This window comes from Emydura macquarii, unplaced genomic scaffold, assembly GCF_026122565.2.
Source record: "Emydura macquarii macquarii isolate MOO-44397 ecotype Brisbane River unplaced genomic scaffold, CSIRO-AGI_Emac_v2 contig_2988, whole genome shotgun sequence".
Taxonomy (NCBI): domain Eukaryota; kingdom Metazoa; phylum Chordata; order Testudines; family Chelidae; genus Emydura; species Emydura macquarii.
In genome coordinates, this window is record NW_027133125.1 from 2,753,344 (window position 1) to 2,776,307 (window position 22,964).

The 22,964-nt window shown below is 42.1% G+C and overlaps 1 protein-coding gene across 1 annotated transcript in view; it reads right to left on the minus strand.

The window, feature by feature from the left end:
• ERCC3 (ERCC excision repair 3, TFIIH core complex helicase subunit) overlaps positions 1 to 22,964 on the minus strand; it is a 48,047-nt gene that overhangs the window by 4,239 nt on the left and 20,844 nt on the right. The window contains exons 9-13 of the mRNA XM_067570103.1: positions 21,183 to 21,367; positions 17,366 to 17,568; positions 13,621 to 13,717; positions 13,305 to 13,422; positions 7,500 to 7,618 (exon numbers count right to left, since the gene is read on the minus strand). Coding sequence (XP_067426204.1) covers positions 7,500 to 7,618; positions 13,305 to 13,422; positions 13,621 to 13,717; positions 17,366 to 17,568; positions 21,183 to 21,367 — 722 coding nt within the window. The remainder of the gene's footprint in view (positions 1 to 7,499; positions 7,619 to 13,304; positions 13,423 to 13,620; positions 13,718 to 17,365; positions 17,569 to 21,182; positions 21,368 to 22,964) is intronic.

Consider the following 22,964-nt stretch of genomic DNA (forward strand, 5'->3'; position numbering starts at 1 on the left):
CAGCGTATCTTTCAGAAAAACATCCAAACAGACATTAATTCAGGGAAGTCCAATGGCCTGCGTTATTTAGGCCAAACTAAATCACAATAGTCCATTCTGGCCTTATAATCTATTAGTTCTGGTCTCCCATGTTTAAGAAAGGTGAATTCAAACTGGACAAGGAGCAGAGAAGGGTGACTAGGATGAGCCGAAGAATGGAAAACCTGTCTTATGAAAGGAGACTCGAAGAGCTTGGTGTGTTTAACCTAACCAAAAGAAGGCTGAAGGGAGATATGATTGTTCTCTATAAATACATCAGAGCGATAAATACCAAGGAGGGAGAGGAGTTATTTAAATTCAGCACCAAATGTGGACACAAGAACAAACTGGCCATCAGGAAGTTTAGACTTGAAATCAGACGAAGGTTTCTAACCATCAGAGGAGTGAAGTTCTGGAACAGCCTTCCAAGGGGAACAGTGGGGGCAAGAAACCTAGCTGGCTTCAAGACTGAGCTTGATAAAAGTTTATGGAGGTGATGATATGATGGGACAGCCTAATTTGGCAGTTAACCGATCTTTGACTACTAGCGGTAAATATGCCCAATGGCCTGTGATGAGATGTTAGATGGGGTGGGCTCTGAATTACTACAGAGAATTATTTCTGGGTGTCTGGCTGGTGAGTTTTGCCCACATGTTCAGGGTTTAGCTGATCACCATTTTTGGGGTCGGGAAGGAATTTTCCCTTGGGGCAGAGTGGCATAGGCCCTGGGGGGTTTTCACCTTCCTCTGCAGGATGGGGCATGGGTCACTTGCAGGTGGATTTTCTGTACCTTGAAGTCTTTAAATCATTATTTAAGGACTTCAATAACTCAGTCTTAGGTGAGGAGTCTATTACAGGAGTGAGTGGGTGAAGTTTTGTGACCTGCATTGTGCAGGAGGTCAGAATAGATGATCACTATGGTCCCTTCTGACTTATAGTCTGAGTCTCTGATAAACAGCATCTGCTAAGATCATGTCAAGCTTCTAACAGGAAAAAAAAAGTAGAAAAGTGATTTTGAGGTGTATTAATCTGTCCCCTACTATCGTTTAACAAAATGATGTGTACAACTAAAGAGATAATCTTTGCTTTTCGACAGTACATAATACTTGTTTCAAACTGGCCTTGTTCAAAAAGTGTCAAATTTAGAAGTTATCACCGATTCTTTGGTCTAGCAGGTATTTCTGCTATTGGTCCAAGATTTATATAAGTCTGCGATTTGTGGAGCAATATTCTCCAAAGGGAATATTCTTTAATAAGATATAACATGAGCCAAATGCAGCTAACTCACTGGGTTCTGAACAAGGAATCATGACAACACAGCTCTGCTTCAAAAGCGAGTGCACCACACAAAATAGCAAAAATGAAAAAAGCCTCCATTTTTATCCATACAGACTGATATAAAGGATGCAACTATTTAATAAATGGTACATAAAGTTGTCAAAAACATAGCATGTGTTTCCAAAAAACTAATTTTTTTTTTATTTCCCACGGCACCAGCCTTAAATTTGGCACCAACCATGTGACTGGCGCTCACATTGTCCTTGTTACAATGCCAGTTTAAGGCTCCTAAAACCAAGGATTACTTGCAAAAGGAAATCTCTCTGTTTTGGCCTCTTTTAATTAGTTCCATAATCCAAAGCATTCAAATACAAGTAAAGCGATTTCTTTGAGTCTTTTTGGCTTTCCCATGTAGGCCTGTTCACTATTAGATCAACACTAATCTGCAGTTCTGTGGGCAAAATAGATACGCTACATAAAAGGCTTTCATATACAGAGACTGCGGTGAAATTATTTCAGTTGAGACCTATTCTGAAGCTGTCCTCTTATCTGGGAAAAAAATGGTATTTTATAGTAACTGATTCTTCTAGCTATTTTATCCAGGTAGATCCCACTCCCGGTTGTGCATACACCTCCTGCGTGCAAGGGCAGAATCTTTGAATAGCAGTGTCCATTGGACTACACCTGAATTGTGCATGTCCTAACGACCACCTTCCCTTACCCGAGGACACAAGCGCAGAGAGAGCCACAACCATCCCTCAATTCCCTCATTAATTCTCAATCTCAGTTAAAGAAGACTGAAAAAGCAGGGATAGCAGGTGGATCATGGGGTCCATATGGACAAAACAATGAAGAACCAGTTACTGTAAGATAAATAATCATTTTTTCTCCAAGTATTCGATCCCATTCTAGGGCACTGCTCATCAGTCACCATCTGGACTGAGGAGTCCAAGGTATGATATTTAACAAAGGGGGTTACTCCAAGTGGCTGCCAAGCACACCTCAGATATGGAGAGGTTTGTAAAACAAGCTCCCATTCTAGTAGAATGAGCTTTGATGTTTGGAGGAAGCATGCCAGCCATGTGATAGTAGACTGAAATGCCCTAAATGGTGTGGCAAACGGCCGGCTTTGCCCTAGTGGGTCTCACGCTTTTGCCTTTTGTAGTGGGCCAGGGAGTCGTCAGTTACCCCGTCTCTCCAGAAAGGGGGGTAGGGACCCGGGCCCACCTGTTCCTCCAGGTCCCAGCCCAGGGGCCCTATGAGTAGCAGCTATGAGCTGCTAGCGCCGTACTAGCAGCTGCAGTCTTTTTCCCGTGGGCTAATTTTCCCCTCTCGGTCCTTCTGGCCTCTCAGGCCCTGCTTCCTTGCCGCCTGGACTGGGCTTCCTCACCCAGGCCCCTATGCCTGGGGGAGTTTCTCAGTCCTGCGGGGGGCGGGTTTCCCCCCTCCTGGACCCAGTACCTTTCTCAGGACTCCTCTGTTCTTCCACGCAACACTGTGCTCTTTGCACAGCACAGCACCTACTTCTCCAGCTTGTGCCCTGTCTCCCAGCTGGGATTTCAGTCTCCTGGTGCCCATGAAGCTCCCAGCTGCAGCTTTCTGCCCTGGAGACTCCATCAAAACAGAGTCGCAACCCACTCTGGCATCGACCCACAGTTTGAGAACCACTGACAGATCAAAATTAGCTCAGGTACATCTACAACTACTGCAATCGCACCTCCCATTTGCAGTGTAGATATACGCATAGATGTTCTCTTGGAAGAAGCCATCTGCCTCTTAAACACTACTTATGGCAACAGATTGGGAGTCTGTCTGAAGGGTTTTGTCCCATTAAGAGATATAACCATCAGTTCAGTTACAACAGGATATGAACTGGAACCACAGTGTGCGTGGTCATTTGATGTCTTGTGGGGTGATGTACTGACTCTAGTCAGCCTTGCAACGGACATAGGTGAAGTCTAGCGGTGCCACGTAGGTACATGATGGCTTGTGGCCATTAAATTTAAGGCAAGTTGCGATTGTGGCTGATGAGTTCACTCTGATGTTGGTGATAACTGCCTAGAGCAAGTGACATGTGTCCTTGGGAAAGAATGCTTTGGAATCAATTAGGGCTCTTATGAACCTTATGATGGGTTGAGAGACTTTCACCATGAGGCCCAGCTGTCTACATAGGTGAAGGATATAGTTCTGGGCTGTGATGACTTCCTGATGAGACCAGCCTTTGACCAACCAATTGTCTAGATGTGAAAGGTTTGTCTATTTAGATCTGCTGCCACAACAAGTAGGCATTTTGTGAAGACCACTGGTGCTGTGGAGAGACTGAACAGTAGCTGGAGACTGACAGCCACAAACCGGTCTTGAGCTGAAGGAAAAGGATGATGGCAGCAATCATTTTCACCTTGAAACTAAAAAGGCATAGATATTTGTTCAGTCTGCTCAGGTCTAGGATAGGACAAAGAGCCCCTTTTATCTTCAGAATAAGGATATTTCAGGACCTGAAGCCTCTTTCCCTAAACTCCAGAGGTACCTTCTGAAAGGCTCCTGGATGAAGCAGGGAAACCACTTCTTTTAGTTGGTTTTCATGAGAAGGGTCCCTGAAGAGGGATGGGGAGAGGTTGGATGGGGGAGAAAAGGATTGAAATTGGTTCTAATATTCAAAGGAGACAACTTCCAGCACCCATTTGTCAATTTGTTATTCCAGTCCAAGCTTGGTAGAAAAGAGAGATGGCATCTGCAGGTGCAGTTCGGGGATGGCTCTCATTCAGTTTCAATGTGGTTCTCAACTCTTACGTCAAATCTGTTATCTGGAAACAAGTGTAATCCGAATAGTGACTGAGAAAGATATTCATCTCTTTTGAGACACCCTCTGCTTCTTCCTGGGTGGGTACTCAGAAGGCTGTTGTGGAGAGCAGTTGGGTGTCTTCTGTCTAACTTGCCTTTTGTATCTGAAAAGCTTGCAGTTTGGGGCTGAGTTATAAGTGTCCAGTGACCATAGAGTGACTCTGGATTCTTTTAGGGAATGTAAAGCATCATCAACACAGGTGCTGAATAAATATGTACTCAAACGTGAAAAGTCTGTTGTGTTCTGTTCCTCCCTGGGAATTCCAGAGGCATGATGCTCTTTACATAGTAAGTGCAACAGCCATAGGCCTAGTCATCATGTCTGATGCATTCGTGGCTGCCTGTAACAAATTTGCCATTAGTTTTCTTCAGTCATAATGGTTTTTAACTCCACTCTATAGAGTTTGGCCAGGAAGAGGGATATTATGTAATTCAACTTTACAAACAAAGCTTTAGTTTACTATCTGTAGTTGAAGTGATGTTCATGAATACATCTTCCTCCCAAAGAGATCTAGTTTCTTTAGGTCTTTGTCCTTAGATGTGCTCTTAGACTATTTAGCTTTTTCATTAAATGCAGGGTTCCACTAAAGAATCTGACGTTGGCTGGGTACAGAATTGTTCAAAACCCTTTTGGTTACTTGCAACCTTTTTTTTTTTTTTTTTTGCGCTCTTTAGCAGTCAAGTATAATGTTTGCTTGCATTTTCCATAGAATTTTTTGCAGTTCTAAAATGTCCTTATTAATGGGCAATGTTATTATAGCAGAACCAGAACAATATATTATGTCAAATAATTTTCCTTGGTCAATGAGGTCTCTGTTTCTAGTGCATCAAAAATCCAGGCAAACAGCTTCTGGAGGGCTCTAAAGACATCAGGAGATAGTATAAGTGCCAAGCAGACTGCCTTGTTGGGAGAACACAATGGGTCTTGGGGACAGGATGAAGGGTGTTGGTCAGGTGGCTCAAGACATGTCTGTTTAATGGTGGGGAGAAGGTTCTCTGCTGGAAGATGGAATAGACTTCTTCCAATGGTGATGCTAATCTTTGAGGCAATGTTGATACCAACCTATTATGGTTGGAATAGTTATGGATAACTGCGCTAGCCCTACTAGTCCAATGATAAGGAATCAGAACTAATAATTTACAAATTTTTTAGAGTATCTTTGATATTAAGCACTGAAAGGTGTTATTCTCAATGTGGATGTTGAAAACAAATACAGAGAGAAAAGATACCAACCACTGAACCATTAATTTGGGCAATATGGTTTCTGGAAAAAAGGCTGTTCAAACTGCAGTTCAATTATGAAGTCTTTCATGAAAGGATCAAGCAGAACTGATGAAGTGGAGGGAAGGAAAGGGTCACAAATGACAAGAGGAGTCGTTTTCTTAACATATAACCAGAGGTAGTAAAATATACCAAGATATTCACTGGAGCCTGGTGTACACTATACACATCATCACCTAAAGCAATGAGGACTTTGATCAACTGGGGACACAGAATCATAGAAGACTAGGGTTGGAAGGGATCTTAGGAGGTATCTAGTCCAACCCTCTGCTCAAAGCAGTGTCAACCCCAATTAATCATCCCAACCAGGGCTTTGTGAAGCTCCACCTTAAAAACCTCTAAGAATGGAGATTCCCCACATTCCAGTGCTTAACCACCCTCCTAGTGAAAAAGTTTTTCCTAATATCCAATCTAGACCATCCCCCCTGCAACTTGAGACCATTGCTCCTAGTTCTGTCATCTGCCACCACTGAAAACAGCCTGGCTCCAGCCTCTTTGGAACCCCCATTCAGGTAGTTGAAGGCTGCTATCAAATCCCCCCCACACACTTCTCTTCTGCAGACTAAATAAGCCCAGTTCCCTCAGCCTCTCCTCACACGTCAAGTACCCCAGACCCCTCATAATTTTTGTTGCCCTCCACTGTGGACAAATTGGAGAGAGTCCATCCTTTCTGTAGCAGGGGGTCAAAACTAGACACAATGCTCCAGATGTGGCTTCACCAGTGCTAAACAGAGGGAAATAATCACTTCCCTCCATCTGCTGGCAATGCTCCTACTAATGCAGCCCAATATGCCCTTAGCCTTCTTGGCAACAAGGGCACTCTGGCGATTCATACCCAGCTTCTTGTCCACTGTAACCCCCAGGTCCTTTTCTGCCGAACTGATGCTTAGCCAATCAGTCCCCAGTCTGTAGCAGTGCATGGGATTCTTCCATCCTAAGTGGAGGACTCTGCACTTGTCCTTGTCTTTTGGACCAATCCTCCAATTTGTCTAGGTCACTTTGTATCCTATCACTACCCTCCTGCATACCTACCACTCCACCCATCTTAGTGTCATCCGCGAAGTTGCTGAGGGTGCAATCCATCCCATCTTACAGACCATTAATGAAGATATTGAACAAAACTGGCCCCAGGACCGACCGACCCCAGGGGCACTCTGCTTGATGCCAGCTGCCAACTATCACTAACTCATCATAGAAGGCAATCAGGTTGGTCAGGCATGACTTGCCCTTGGTAAATCCATGCTGACTGTTCCTGATCCCCTTCCTCTCCTCAAAGTGCTTCAAAATGGATGCCTTGAGGACTTGCTCCATGATTTTTCTGGGGACTGAGGTGAGGACAACTGGTCTGTAGTTCCCCGGATCCTCCTTCCCTTTTTTAAAGATGGGCACTATAGTTGCCTTTTTCCAGTGGTCCAGGACCTCACCCAATTGCCATGAGTTCTCAAAAATAATGGCCAATGGTTCTGCAATCACGTCAGCCAACTCCCTCAGCACTGTCAGATGCATTGCGTCTGGCCTCGTGGTCTTGTGCATGTCCAGCTTTTCTAAATAGTCCTGAACCTGTTCTTTCACCACTGAGGGCTGCTCACCTTCTTCCCATATTGTGCTGCCCAGTGCAGCAGTCTGGGAGCTGACCTCGTCTGTGAAGACAGAGGCCAAAAAAGCATTGAGTACTTCAGCTTTTTCCACATCATCTTTTACTGACATGAAGTTATTTACTTGAGTCTCCATACTTCCAAATGGAAGGGCTTCCAAAACTTCAAGTACAGGTTAGTCATTCCATTTTTGTGGAATCTGACAATTTTTCAGACAAGTTATTCCCCTTGCCCCATTTCCCAGTTGTTGCCTCCTATACAGTCAGGAATGCTTTGCAATGTGAGATGCTTAATCTGTCCTCTACAGTACAGGCTCCAAAATATAGTAATGTTACAACAATAGTTGCTTCTAAGCACCAACTGGTTAACCAACTGCACACTTCATTATCTTAAGGAAGCATATGAGGTACTATTAAGACTCCAAGATATGAGAATTTGACATACACACAAGTCATCACTGTTTCACATTAAAAGGACAAAATTACCTTGAAGCTGTAACCCTGATCTACCAGAAATCTTTGTCGTTTGGTTGAATATGCCATTTCCTGAGTATCTTGAGATACAAGAGAATAAAAGAAGGCATTGTATTCCTCTGCAACCGTCCCTAGGAGACAAAAGATAGTGGACAATTAGCCTATATGAGTAGAACACTGAAGTGAAGGATAAAAAGAAAACATCCACATCAGGAAGTGTAAAGTTGTTTTTACAGAGCTGCTTTTCTGAACATACTTTAAAGATTAACTGCACACATGCATTGAGATAATCTGAACAATCAGCAAGTGATAATGTATACAGTATGGAAATTCTTGCTGACAACTATTGACAACTGGAAAAGAATGTGGGAAGAGAGATATTTGAGACCTAACTCTTGGAGGAAAATATTGTTTGCCGAATTGTGTATTCCAAACAAAGTAAGAACAAAAAATTCACAAGGGTGTTATGCAGGATAATCTTAAGAATTTAAATTGCACTTGTGATAAAAGTCAGGAAACAGTACAACAGCAAGATATCAGAGGAAAAGTTTTACAAATGCAAATGTAGAGATTTGCACTGACATGGGACAAAAGCAGATGAGACAATAAGATATTTATCTAGGAATTAGTAAGGCCATTCAAACTTCAGAATAACCTAGGCTATATATATTTATATATGGGTAATAGCTTTTATGGCTCAAACAGCATAAAGCAACTATTGGAGAATCTAAGCCCCCCTTCCCACCAGCTGATACAATAATGCAAATGTTGTCTCTATTTCAGACACATTTTCAAATCCATACATTTTCCATCGTGAAGTCTAAGCAACAAGGAACCATATTCCTCCATACACACTAAGGGTTGCACATTCTAATTTCAAAGAAAAATAGTGCTCCAGGTAACTGATATCTAAATACAAGCCATTTTGGGTATATTTTTCAAAAGCAACTAAGCCCTTAGCCAATGGAACTTAGATACTTTAAAAATGTAGATCTATGCATCTACAGTAATGCAACAATAATTTATTTGTGGTATTTTTTTTTACTAGGATTATGGACCAGGAGAGCATTGAGGAAATAAAACTAAAGGAAGATGAATTAGAGGGAACTTTACCTGAAGATAAAAATGTGTATTACTGGAATCAAATACTGAATCTAATAGGGAATTACCCGAATGAAAAGCAGCACAAATACATGTACTATATTTCTTCTAATTTATAAAAATATACGCACCCATCCTATTCTTTCTGTGCCTAGGCCATGGGATTGAAGGACACCTAATATAAAAGGAATACCTATAAATATGCAACTTGCTCATTTCTCCTCAGTAGCTGGCGGCGGGGGACGGGGAAGAAGCTTTACAGCATGCCAGAAAGGTTAAGAAACTAGACTCTTCAGACCAGAGTTTGGGAGAGAGATCCCAAGTCATTGACCTTCACAGAGAATGCCCTGCCAGCAGCTCCAGTTCAACACCACCAGTGACTTAACTGTGGTAGACTGGCAAGGAGAAAGCATTCTCAAGTAAGCAAGTGTCAAATTATATAGGGCTTTACAAGGTAAAACCAGTACCTTGAATTCCACCTGGAAGCTTACTGCAAGCCCATCATCTCCCAGGGCACCGATCTGACATGCTCCCAATGCGCAATTCCACTCACCCGGAAGGACGCAGCATTTTGTACTAGCTTCAGCCTCTAAAGAGTCCCAAGACGTAGACCCATACCAAGTGCATTACAGCAATCTAGTTTCCAGGTGATAAAGGCATGGATAATTGTGGTGAGGTCTGCATTGCAAATAAGGTCATACTCCTCACATGGTGAGGATTGGGAAAAAGGCACTGTGCACCACAGCCACTGTCCAAGCATCCAAAAGCAGCCCAGGATGTGACACAACCATGGTGCACATCTGTATTACAAATGGTTGCATTCTCTCAATGAGGGCTGCTAGTAAGTTCTACTAAAATTCTTCTGGCTGCCTCCTCCAGCCAACCGACATTCATTCTCTCTCTCTCTCTCTCTCTTCAGGACTATGGTACAGTCGGCCCCAGGCTCATCTAGGTACAATGTACCTTGCAGGAAAGAATCCTTGGAGCAACAGAACAGTTGCCTCCAGCTACATTTTAGATAATCTCAGAACAACAATGGAGCCATTCAAGAGTAGCTCAACCACCCTCACGAGGGACCACAAGTGAGTCAAAATCTTATGGTCAAAAATATCAAAGGCAACTTCCAGATTTAAGAGAATCAACACAATCATGTCTTCGTCCATTAATAGGAAATAGTTAACTAATGCAATCTGTGCAGTTTTGGCACCAGACTTATAACTCAATTGACTGAGGCCAAGGAAATCTGAAGAATCAAGAAAATGAGAACTACCCTACTACCACCTTCTCAATGACCTTCCCCAGATGGAAGGTGGATACCCAGACACAGTTAAGCCAGAATGTCAGAATCAAGAATTGGTTTTTTGAACTCTAGCCTCAACAGCTTAAGAGCCACTGGCATCTTTCTCACCCTATAGGGAAACATCAACACACACAACCGGGAACTGACACAGTACTCCCCCCAGCTGGCCTTCACTCAAGTTGTAGCACAAAGGCACTCCGGCATCTCTGTAACCTGAAAGGCACCAGCTGTAATTCAAGCAATGACAGCATTTGTCCCTGCTAGACTTGGTTCTGTTTCAGTATCAGTGGACAACTCATTTTGAATCAGAGCAAGTTTGTCTGAAAAACAACATGACATTTTTCAGATAAGTAAAGGTCAATGGGGTGGTGACAGTTAGGTTTTACTAAGCTGTTGGTCACTTCAAATAGTTCTGTTGTAATGGAGGGAGAAGAAACCTGACTTAACTCCTGCAAAGCCACAACATACAATCAAAGTCTGCACATCATAACTGGTGAGATTCACATAAAAGACTTCTATCATCCATTCTCTAGTTCTCTCTCCTCTTATTTCATTTGTTATGGGTCATCAGAACCGTCATGAGCTGCAAGGGTGTAGTGAATATTTAGAGACCACCGATCCAACAATGGTAGACTGTGACCATCCAGGCCAAGTGATAGTTAGATTCCCTCCTGCTTAATTATGGAAGCCATATTCCAAAACTGTAGCCAAAACTTAACATGTTTTTTAATTTATGTTTATTTGAAAAGGGAAATCTTTCAAGACTGAAAAAAAATGTTAATACCAATTTTCAGCAGATTAGGTTTGACGTGGAGAGTGATTATACATGTTAAGCATTGAGCTGTTTTGAGATTTGCCACTCAGAAATTTCTTAACTCAAAATCCACAGCTCAGAGAAGTTGCAAGTTGCAAGTACTATTATGCAACTACAAAGAAAATATACTCTCATTGTCTTGCAAACATGTTTATTTAGTTTTTAAATGTGAAAATTATGCTGGTGGAAGGTACCAGTCAGTCATCCATTTAGTGGTTGAAGAAAGGACGATATCTGAAGCACCATGTGTTCAGAGGGGGCCTCCAAAATCGTGTTCCATTAATATTCCATGGTATGGGAGCAGCGGCTCAGCTTGCAGGTCCTCATACCACACTGGCCTTCAGCTTTACTGGGAGCTAATTAGCACATAGTGCTGCAGTAGATTCAAGCCACCAAAGCATTCTCCCACCTAAGTATAAAAAGGTGAGAAGCCCAGGATATATCAAGAAAAAGAGTCAATCCTAAAACTCTCTAAGCAGGAGGGAAGAGAAGCAGGTGAGACCCTCCTAACCCCACCCTCCCAGAACCACATGGGTGCAAAAAAGGCCCTTAGCCAAGCCGGAGGAAGAATGAATAGAGGGTCCTGCTCAGGAGATGGTGGGGAGGGAGAATAGCATGCTACACATCATGCCACCCAGGAGCCAGGAAGGGGGCAGAGGAGTGTATCAAGGAGAAACACAGGATTTGTTTGTTAACCATTTTCTGAAGTTTTGGTGACATCCTGTACCCCATGACGCACTCCGTACCCCATGTTCACCACTTTGATATGGTGAGATGAAACGTTTTGTACGAAGTATGCCTTGTGAGGTAACATTTGAAATCTCGATCTACTGAACATCATTGTCCTGTTAAAATGTGTGTATCAACATTGTATATGGAGCTATGAGATCTTGTTATATGATTGTTACTGAAATATGCTGCTCTTCTGGGTAACACTTTCAGATCATTTTCTCAAAGACAAAGGCACACTGGCATGCCAGGTAAGTGCTAAAAAGCTGTTAACTGCTTAGTAAGAGATTCATCAGCAGAGGAGTTGTGAACAAGAAATTTACAATTCACCTGAAGAATAGCTGGCAGCTCACATATGGCCTGGAACTACCTGACCCTATGACCCAACAAAGATTTTTCCAGTACAAAGAGACAAAGTATAATAACGGGGGGGAAATGCCTCCAGATACCTCTATACTCACAGCAAGATTGCTTGAAAGACAAAGGTGCATCATTGAACTGGAGGCAGTGATCGTGGCCTGGAGGATTCTCCAGACTGGAGACTGTGGAAAGCTTTTGGGTAAGAGAAACCTTTTTGCTTTTAAACTATTGGCCATGGTAAAGTTCAGGAATTAGCTTGTGTGTTTATCTTTTTATTTCTTTTGTAACCAACTCTGACTTTTATGCCTTATCATTTGTAAATCACTTAAAACCTGTCTTCCTCTAGTTAATAAACTTACTGTATTGTTTTATCTACACCAGTGTGTTTTATTGAAGTGTTTGGGAAATCTCTACTCAGGTCAACAGTACCGGTGCATATTCATTACCCTTTGTTGGAATGATTGACTAATTATGAGCTTGTACCATCCAGTGGGCTACTGAACAGTACAAGACACAAATTTCTCAGGGTCAAAGTTGGAGCTGAGGGATTTGTGGGTGTCATCCCCTATCTATTCATGGATGGGTGGGCATAGCATTCATGTATATAGCTGGGAGTGACTGCATGCTGGTGGCTGTGAGTGAACAGAGCCTGGAGGCATTTGCTGTTCACTAGCAAAGCAGTGTGAAAGGCATCCCAGGCTATCAAGCTAAGGGCACCCAGCAGTTCACGTTGCACTCTGGAGAATGTCACACATGCCCATCCACTCCTGTCCTCTACAGAACAGACACAGCAACACGCAGCACTAGTGCAAGCTTTCCCGCAGCACCTTGCCAGTAACCATCCTATGCTCTGGAGGGACTACCTAGAAAAGTGATCATATAATTCAGTCTCCATGTGCAGACAAATCCTTGACCTCTGCAGATACTTCTAACAAGATTATCAATTTGTGCTAATTTTGACAGTGGTTTTGGTAATGCTGACACTTGTCCATTAGGAACTGCAATAAGACCCAATCTTCAGAATACTGATTCAACATGTTTCAAGACAGCAAGACAGCTGCTGCTCAGAATATGCATCTGGGGTTTCCAGAAGAGCATGGACTTTAATAGGTTCTTAAGGAAAGAAAAGGCAAAAGAAAGAAAGAGCCAAGCAGGAACAAAGGTGATAAAGTGCCCAACAGGCAGACAGGAAAGGATAAGAGATGGGACAAACAAAAATGAGAAGGGGAAGGATAAACACATGGCTGAGAAAAGGTAAAGAAAAGAAAAAAGAAAAGATCAGGAAAAGAGATGGTTCCTTAGTGTAACACAGTCTAATAGCTACTCTTCCATTTTTATTTTATATGTAACCTTGGGTCAACAGTGGCCAACAATGACTATGGAAATCTGCATGCTTAGTTATATGGATGCTTTGTGTTACACCAACATTTGAGTGTTCATCTTAAATTATTAAGAATTCCTAAAATGCTGTACCAGAACCCAAGACACAGAGCCCAAGAACAACTTCATTTACCTTTTTTGGCTCTCAGCACTCGTCCCAATCTTTGAGCCTCCTGTCTTCGAGATCCACCATGGGACGAAATCTGAATCAGAACATTGGCTTCTGGCAGATCAAAGGATGTGTCACCTACCTACGATACAGAAGCAGCCTCTGAGAAATAAGCTATTTCCCCACATTAAGAAATGAAGACAATGAAAAACAACACCTTTGGTGATGCAATAAGTAGTATGTAAAAAAAAATAAGTTGGCATACATAACCTATTGCCTTATAAAAATAAATTTGTATTCTGCAACCTGATGCAGTGTCACAGTGAATGCCTTCACTTACCTTGGAAATAAAGATAGTGTTGATTTTCGGATTGTGTTTGAAGTTCTGTAGAATCTGCATTCTCTCTCCTTGTGCAGTAGGACCATATATGTAAGGTCTAAGAAGATAGAACAAACATTGAAAGTAATCAGTTCTATTTGTCCTTAGGTGCTTGGATACCATGGAGGGAGTGCAGTATACCCATTTATATTAAATTCATACCACTTAAAATTTAAGATCAGTATACAGATAGGAAAAATTTGGTTTTTGGTTTAAAAGAAACAAAAGCAAAAAAAAAAACCCCAAAAACCCAGACCAGTTTTGCTGCTCATATTTAATCCTTTGGCTCTTCACTGTAACCCTGCCCAAATATACACTGAATCACCGCCTGGGGCAAACCCAGGCATCTTTCCACTTCCTGCAGAAATAAATCCTGAAAGTGTGATCTGACTGAACTGCAGATTAGTGGACTGAAAACATTTGCTAATCATAGATGAAAGGTTGAAGGCAGCTGTTAAAATAAAAAGGTAGGTTATTTTTTTTGCTCAAACCCATTGAGCTAATATATGGACAGCTGTGCCCCCTCTCGCTTCTTTCCACTTGAGTCTTAAGAACTCAGCTTTCCCTTTTAATTAAATTCTCAGTGTCTCAAGCTGGTTGTTAGATATTTTTATCTGGAAAATGATGTCCGTTTTGAAGTCAACACCTTTCTTCTCCTCTCCAGTAACCCCTGGACGTTGGTGAACAGGATATGATGGCCACTGGGTCCCATGGACAAGACCAGCACAACTTGGCATTCCATCGAGGTTTACAATGGTGGAGGAAGCTGAGACACTTCAGTGTACCTTGCAAGCTGACATGCCAAGGCTAAGATAGATGTGGGAAATTCATACTTCTGTGGGCAGTCTTAAGAAGGCAGCAGTACAGTTCAGACTGTACAGGTTACCTCCTGACAAAGTCTGACGGGAAAGCGATAATACAGGAAGAGTTTGTGGGAATGCTGTACATGCACTGATTTTGTATCTCTAGATCGGCTCTGGATCTCCTTCGTTTTATATAGTCTCCCGACTACCTTACATTATTACCAGTTAAACATAACACTGCATATAATTTGACCCCTTCATCATTAACTCCATTCCACTTTAAACAGTTTGCTGAGAATCTGCAGTATTTGCTGCGGACTTCAGGGCCTGCCTATAAATGAAGAGAAACCTGAAGCGAAGCGTAGCTGCTGCTTTTCCATTTCTTCCCCATTCTTTGGAGAAGCTTAATACACACCTCCAAAAACCAAGAGGAGCAAGTTTTATAATTCATGTTAAGAAGTTTTTTCCTTTTTTTAAAAAAAGGAGTATCAGCTCCAAAAGTTTAGCTTAAATTTACACACTGCACACATCACTGTGGTATCTGAGCACAAGAACCCAACTCATAGCATGTCAAGGCCTTCTATACATCATCACTTTTCCCCTAGGTATTGGCTACTAATCCCTTCTCTTACTGGAACTTCGTTCTAGTTTTTGCGCTGCCAAAATCCCCTCAATCCAATTCTTCTTAATACATTTTATTCACAGTCGTCTCCTAGCCAAAGCTGAAGTGGCTAATAGGAACGAGACGCAAACTGTTTGAAACAACAGTTATTGTACAGTTAGTGACACTCTGTAATGCTGCTATAGTTAACAGCCTGCCATTGCTTCTATTTTAAACCTTGATTTATAATTTCATTTCACGTGAAGGTGATAGTAGTCCCAAACAAAATTCACACACAAAACAGCCCGCTGTTGACAGAACTAAATTAAAAACTTGTGAGAACCTCATATGTCCATCAGGTGCTGCTTCCCAAGGCCGTATGGAGAGAGGTTGTCAAGCATTTGCCCATTAGTTAAACCAATAAAATGGGATGACCTAAAACTGGTGGACATTTACACTCCTTTCAGCTGGGTTTATAGTGATGAGTAAGTTACAACACTTCCCCCCCCACCCTGAATAAACACAAAACATCTAACAACTTGAAAACTAATCCTCCCTTCAACCCCTGGGAAGATACTGAGCCTCAAGGATCAATACATGTGTCATCATAATCTATCAAACCCAGGACGGCTGGATGTGGCTTCTATAAAGCAATGGTTTAGATGTATTGATAAGCACTATGGCTGTAAGCAAAGAATGGCTACCATACAAACTATACCAGCTCTGGATGACACACAGAATGATGGTCAAGGTACCAAGATCAGCTCAAACTACTCTTAGGAAAGAGCCCTAATTTCAGCACTTTACATGAGCTTCAAGAAACTCCGCTTTTTCTGCCCCATACCAACCCCCCATGCCTGCCTAGCACTGCAATTCTTCCTTCTTTGTGGTACTGACAGCTGTGTAACCTCAGGTTCCATACCTGATATGAAGAGAGCAATTTGGAAGATAGACATTTCACTTAAAAAAAAAATTACAAAAAAACTCCAAACCTCCCCTCCCCAGCTTAACAGCTCTGCCAAAAACCTCCAGTAGCTTTTCTTACAATGCTTCTCAAACAGCTTCACCAGTCAGTAAGCTACATGGACCCCCCCTGCCACCCATCTCTCTTTTTTTTTCTTTACTCAAAGATTCATTTGATTCATTATCGCATATGGGCCACTGAGCACGATTAATAACATTCCAGAAGCATCATTCTAGCTAATCTCTGTCCAGACAGATTTAAGAATAAGGATGAAGGAGACCACGAGTTCAGAATCTGGACGTCATCCAGCACCGTTAGCCCTGCTCATTGTTTGACGTGACAGGGAGCTGGTATAGAACGGCTATTGCCTTGCCATTCAAAATTCATCACAAATTTTGGCAAGAGATATGGGAATTTGGTTTTTGTCAGAAGTACTGTTGGAAACTCCTGGACAGCTGAAAAAGTTTACAGGGCTAATGCTCCTCGCCTTTCTGCCAACAGAGGGGAACAGAAAAGCAATGATTTTGACTCATGATTGAGTAAGGCTGGCTTCTCCACAGGCTGCCTGGGAAGCCTTTCGATGAGTATCAGCCAGGGAAGAGCCAGTCTCCTTTACTATTCCCTCATCAATGCTACAAGTACTTTGATGCTAACCCTTAACATTTACTTGCCCTCTGCTTTTGCAATTGAACCCTACCGCAAAGAGCAATTCAAAAGCAGCAGAGGAGCTCCTACAGAAGCTATGATGTTGTTTATTAATTGTATTACAGTAGTGCCTGGACGCCTGATGTACTAGGCACTGTACAGACATATAGTAAGAGCTCTTGCCCCAAAGTGCTTAAAAATCTTAGTTTAAGACAGACAAAATTGGTACAGGCCTGGAAGGGGACAGAAAGTAGGGAAGGCTGTGGCTTTCTGTGGATCCTGAAAGATCGTGGGGCTCCTTGGTCCAAAATTTCCTTCTCACGTCATACGGTTGACAGGAAGACTATCTATGCATGTAACAGACTAGTTGACCATCCAAATAACCCTTATTTAGTCACTTGCCTACAGTGCTTTTATCTTCAGGTCTTTTTACTGTGACTATTATCTCTCTGCATACGTCTTGGTTTAAAATTCCTCTGTAGCAACTACAAAAAACACTCAGTTTACCTTAGAATGTCACACTTGGGAAAAAACATTGTAATATACATTGAAATTTACCTGAAATGCTCTTCAGTGTTTCCTATCTTTATTAAGTTTTACGTTTATTATAAAAATGCCTTAAGTAACTGAAATTTGTGAAACATATTAGTTTTCCAGTAGGGAAAAGGGGGACATTCATTCACTAATACTTACTTCCCCAGTCTGATTGCATACTCCTTCAGTGCAAACACGTTGTCAGCAAATACAATGATCTTGTCATTCCTTCGCTCATGAAACTTAATCAGGAACTGGCAGGCTCTGAATTTATTTGGGTTCATAGTGTAGAGCAATATCCGCTTCTTTGTTTTGATAGCTACATATTCTCTGTAAAACTCTGGAGACATTGGGCACCAAACCTAGAATTTTTGAAAAAACAAATTATACACAGTAATCCATAATGAGATTCCATCTGTAGCAGAAAAGAGATATTCGTAGAATTTATGGCCAGAAGGTACCATTATAATCATCTAGTCTGACTTCCTGCATAACACAGTCCAGAGAATTTCACCCAATAATTCCTGCAACAAGCCCATAACTTCTGGTTGAAGTAGAAGCTATATTTTAGACATCCAATCTTGATATAAAGATGGTTGGAAATCCAAAAGAAAACTATTAGCTGAAATCACCTCTTGCCCAATATCTTAAATCACTATCAGCTGAAAGAGACATTTAGTCTTCATTAGTGTATAAGCGTAGCAACTCACCAATCTGCTTTTTTAAACGTGCATGCCAAATTCCATTTTTTCCATAGTTTAGACATTTTTCTAGCATTGCATGATTTTATATTTACTGAGACCCCTTTTTTTTTTTCTATTTTATATACATACTCATCATTATAGTATTCAAGCACATAAGAACAGAACACTTGCAAATCAAAGCTAAGAACATATAACAACTATACTTGTAAATGCAAGCTTATGTCATAATTGTTGTTTAGTAAAGCAAGTTTAAGAACAAATCTATTCAGTAGTCTGGGGTGTCATTTGTTTAAATGAACATTTGCACCATGGTATGGAAACAATATAGGAGACCCTATTGAATAATTACTGCTTTCTTAGAGGAAACAACTATTGTCTTTGGCTCAAATCCTGTCTTCAGTGCACATATTTAACAAGTGGGCTATACAATGGGTTTAGAGTAGTGATCCCCAAGCTTTTCACCTCGTGCCCCCCTTACTGCTGTCTGTACCCTCTCCCTCTCCCACCCGCAGTTGGGAGCCTGGGCCCGGAGCAAGGCCGCAGTCAGGGCCTGAGGTGGGGGCCACATCTAGGGTTGGGTCTGTGGCTGGGAACGGGAGTGGAGCTGTAGCCAGGCCATGGTCAAGGCCACGGCCAGGGACCAGGGTTGCAGCTGGGAGTGGGGCTGGAGCAGAACTGGGGACAAAGCATGGCTGGGTGGTGCTCCCTCCCACCCCCATAAGCATTGGCCTTGGCCCTGCCCTCTGAACGTTTCTCCGGGGTGCATCCCACAGTTTGGGGACCTCTGGTTTAGAGGAAGTTTCCTTTCCTACCAGGCTAGAGTGTAACAATGGAACTATTCTGGAGTAGGTTTCAGACTTCCTGCACATCCCCTACATGAAAGGGGTAAGAAATTTTACATCAGTGACTATCTTCTACGAGGATCAGCAGATGTGTGAGTTTTGCTAGGGGAGTAAGAGGAAGATGGAAATAATGGATATTTCTTGACAACACAGACTAACTTAAACCACAGGATTTAAGAATTACTGCCACACAGTACACAGGACCTTTCCTGTTTATTAACTTACACATTCTTCCAAGAGTAAAGCTAGTTTATTGCAAATCAGAAACCTCTGGAAACAGTGAAAATATTAAAGGGAGCTACTACTTAGCATTTACCTTAACATGCTGCAGCTATACTGATACAACTTGATATTCTGTAACTCAGTTTATATTGAAGCAGTGAATGAGCAAATGATATATGCACTGAATACCATCTGCCTCATCACTGGGTAGCACTGCCCTCTACTGCCACATGGAAGATCTGGCTCCAGGAGCAACCAGGTGGCTTTCTCAGGCCAGGATAGACAAGGCAAGCTATGAAATGACATGCTACATGAACTCGAGTAAAGTTCATACCTGTAAGAAATGTTCATTACTTCCCAGCAACTACCATTCCCATTTTTGGTTGTTTGCTGAAATAAGGTAGATTCTAAATTAAATGCCAAAAAATCTAACACATTCACTTAAAGAACATGAACTCACACAAAGCTACAAGTCACTAAAAAAAGTTCACAACAGGGAATGTTCTCTGTGCTATGACAATAGGAGGAAACTATACTCCTGAAATGGAATTGCCTGAAGTGTCTATCATAGTTAAAGCAACATTGTTTGCCAGGATTGGTTTTTTTTGTTTTAACTTGATCAATTTCCAGACATTCTAGTAGTTCACATAGTACGGCCTTTAAAATAGTTCATATAGTTCACATAGTACAGCCTTAAAAAAAAAAAAAAAAGTCATTTTTATGAGACTTGAGGTTTATAAAGTTCTTATTAGCAAGGAAAAAAATGACTCATTCTGCAGGGGAAGGCAACAGGGGAAATGCTGACAAATGTGGTGTAAAACTGAAAAAAACCCAAAACACAATTTTTTGGTAATCTTGGGCATTACCTGTAATTAAATGGATACAAAGAGAGGATGAAATTTTCAAGTTGTTATCCCTTTAATACTGCAGCTCCAGTGCTGCAATGTATATGCATGTTCATTTACCATGACAGCAGTCCTCCCAATAGCTCCACTGAAGGGACAAGATTAGGGGAAGCGCCACAGAACCAAGGGTAGGTGCACTGTTATAGCTGAGAGGTCGGAAATTCAACCTGCTTGGGGATTTACTTATTTATTTATTTTGTTTTAAGGAAAACCAATTTGTCCATAAGAAGACTGAACTCACTCTTGATGGCAGTGGAGTGGCAGCAATCAACTGTAAAGCCATGGTCACTAGTCCTCCCCATCTTGCACTTAAGACAGTAACACGATTGATAGCAGAAGGCAACACCAAAGCAGGAGTAAAGCCTCTAAGTTTGCGCCTTTGGCGGTGATCCATTTTGAGATAACCCCTCACCTTCCAGCCACTCCCTGTACAGAGATCCCAAATGGAACAGCAAAAGGAGAACTAGAGAAGGATTCCATCTCACATCCACCATTCAGACTGAACTCTATTCCTATACAAGGATTGCTTGACTTTATATCAATTATATCCTCAAAAGCTTGAGTGCTTAAAAAGGTGAGAGACAACTATGGTTCCTGAGAAGGGAAAATCTATAACACTAATCCTTGTGTCCCTCCAATTGAGTGACCAGCAGAGCAGATCACACATATATATACACCTTTGAAATATGCCTAACAAGAACCAGTGGCTGGAATTTGCAGCCACACAAGTTTGTACATGAAATAAGGCACACACTTTTTAACAGTCAGAATAATTAACCACTGGAAGTGCTTTCCCAAGGGCTGCAGTAGGTTCTCAGCCATTCGAAAGTACGTAAATCACAATTGGGTGCTTTTCTACAATATAGGATGTAACTCCACTACAAATTACTGGGCTTGATACTAGATGGCATTCTATGGTTTATTATGCAGAACAAACTAGATGATCATAATGATCCCTTCTGACCGCAGGATCTATGATCATGGCACTACACTAGTATGGAAACCAGTGCGTGCATGTCTGAGGATGGGGCTACAGACAGCCAGCCAAGCATTACAGTACCTGCAGTCAGCATTAGTCTCTCAGCTGATGCATGTGCAGATACCATATTAGCATGCAATGACAGAGCCACAGTACAGGAGTTACCATGGATTTATACTGATTACCCACAGTCTTGCCTGAATTACACAGTATCTCAATGTTGCCCCAATTAAACATAAATGGGATAAGACAGTGTTGGCTGCTAGCGAATATAGTCGGTAGCGCAGTGAACTATACTTGTGGTAGTAAAAAGCAGAGCATCACCTCAGCACACTGGACTTTAGCAATGTAGCCACTGTTCTGCAGCTCCATCCAGTTGGCTTCATAGAGTTTAGGTCCAATCAGGAAATTCAAGTCGACAATTTTGTCATCTTCTCTGACAAGAGTTGCAGTCAGTCCCAGTTTGCAGTGAGCTTGCACAATGGTGAGCACACGTCTGAACATTTTGGCTAGGAAACACAAGGTGAGATTTCCTTTAGAGTTCACAAATGGATTAAAAAGAAACACACTGCACGTGAGCAGATCTTATAAAAAGCCATGATGCATAGCTGCACACCAGAGATGAGCATGGCATAAATGCTTAAGCAAATATTGACCCATTTCAGACATGATTCTAATCTAAATGATTTAATACCTACTTCTACATTAAAACCAAACTCTAGGTTGGTTGCAGCTTTTGACATACTTAAGAACTTTTGCTGCATTGTACATCTCTAAAGCACTGAACAAACCTTAACTAATCCTCAGACTCCCGTATTATCCATGTCAGGTTGCCCGGAATGGTTCACAAATATGGGTGCCAACCTCAGACGGTTACACACCAAGGCACTAACACCAAACTGGATGTGTGTTCAATAATTAGATTTCACCAGTATCAACTGCGAACTCCTCAAGCACTATAAGAGCCTTAACATGGAGTCACAGACAGTCCCCTTGGGCACCCCAGTCTATCTGGGCACCCAGGCAAGCCTGCCTTTGTGATAGATGATCCTACAACAAAAATCACAACAATGTTCAGGTTACTCCCAGTCTCAAAAGGACCAGTCACTTAACCCCCAGTCAATTGTACTTGAGATTTCTCAAAGACAACGCTAGTATCCAATCCTTTATTAAATTAACTAACGTTTCATTAACTAAGAAATGAAAGTTATTTATAAGCTTAAAGTTGGTAAACATACACACAAATGAGTTTCAGGCCTGGTTTACACTACACACACTTGAGTCAACCAAATAACGTGTGCGGCTATACTACCAGGTCCCTTCTGCTGACCTAGCTCCCCTGTAATGTCAACTTAATCACTCCACCTCTGCGAGAGGCGTAACACTTTAATGGATGCTGATGGGTTGATAGAGAGGCAGTGTAGATACAACGTTGTGGAAGTCGACTGAATTGGCCTCCAGGTGGTGTCCCACAATGCTCTGCTGTGACCACTCTAGATTGTTTTCAACTCCGCTGAACAGCAGCTAGGTACACAGGAAACAGTCCTTTCCTTGTTAGAGGCCTAGAAAATTCTGAATTCCTATTTCCTGTCAGCATGGAGAGCTCGCCAGTACAGCTGATCATGGTGACTCAATGTCCCAAACGCACATCAGCCTGGAGCACACAGGAGGTGATGAATCTCATCGGTCTGTGAGGAGAAGAGTCTGTGCAGGCACAGCTCCGATCCAGCCAAAGAAACGTCGACATTTGCAAAAAGATCGCGTGGGGAATGGGGGAGAATGGACATTCAGCAGTGCCACACAAAAATCAAAGAACTTCAGCAGGCGTACCAGAAGACAAGGCAACCAGTCATTTTGGTTCTGTACCACAGACATGTCACTTCTACAGTGAACTGCATGCAATTCTCAGCGGTGACCCCACCACTGCCCCCAAACGCAGTGTGGATACCTCCTACCTCAGGCAACAACAAGGAAGACATTCTGGATGAAGCAGAGGAGCAGGAGCAGAATGGGAGACAGGCGAGTGGGGGATCCATTCTCCTTGAGGCCTGGAACTATTTTTAACCCTGGAGTAGTCCAGCCAGTCGCAGGACAGCATGGTGGCTG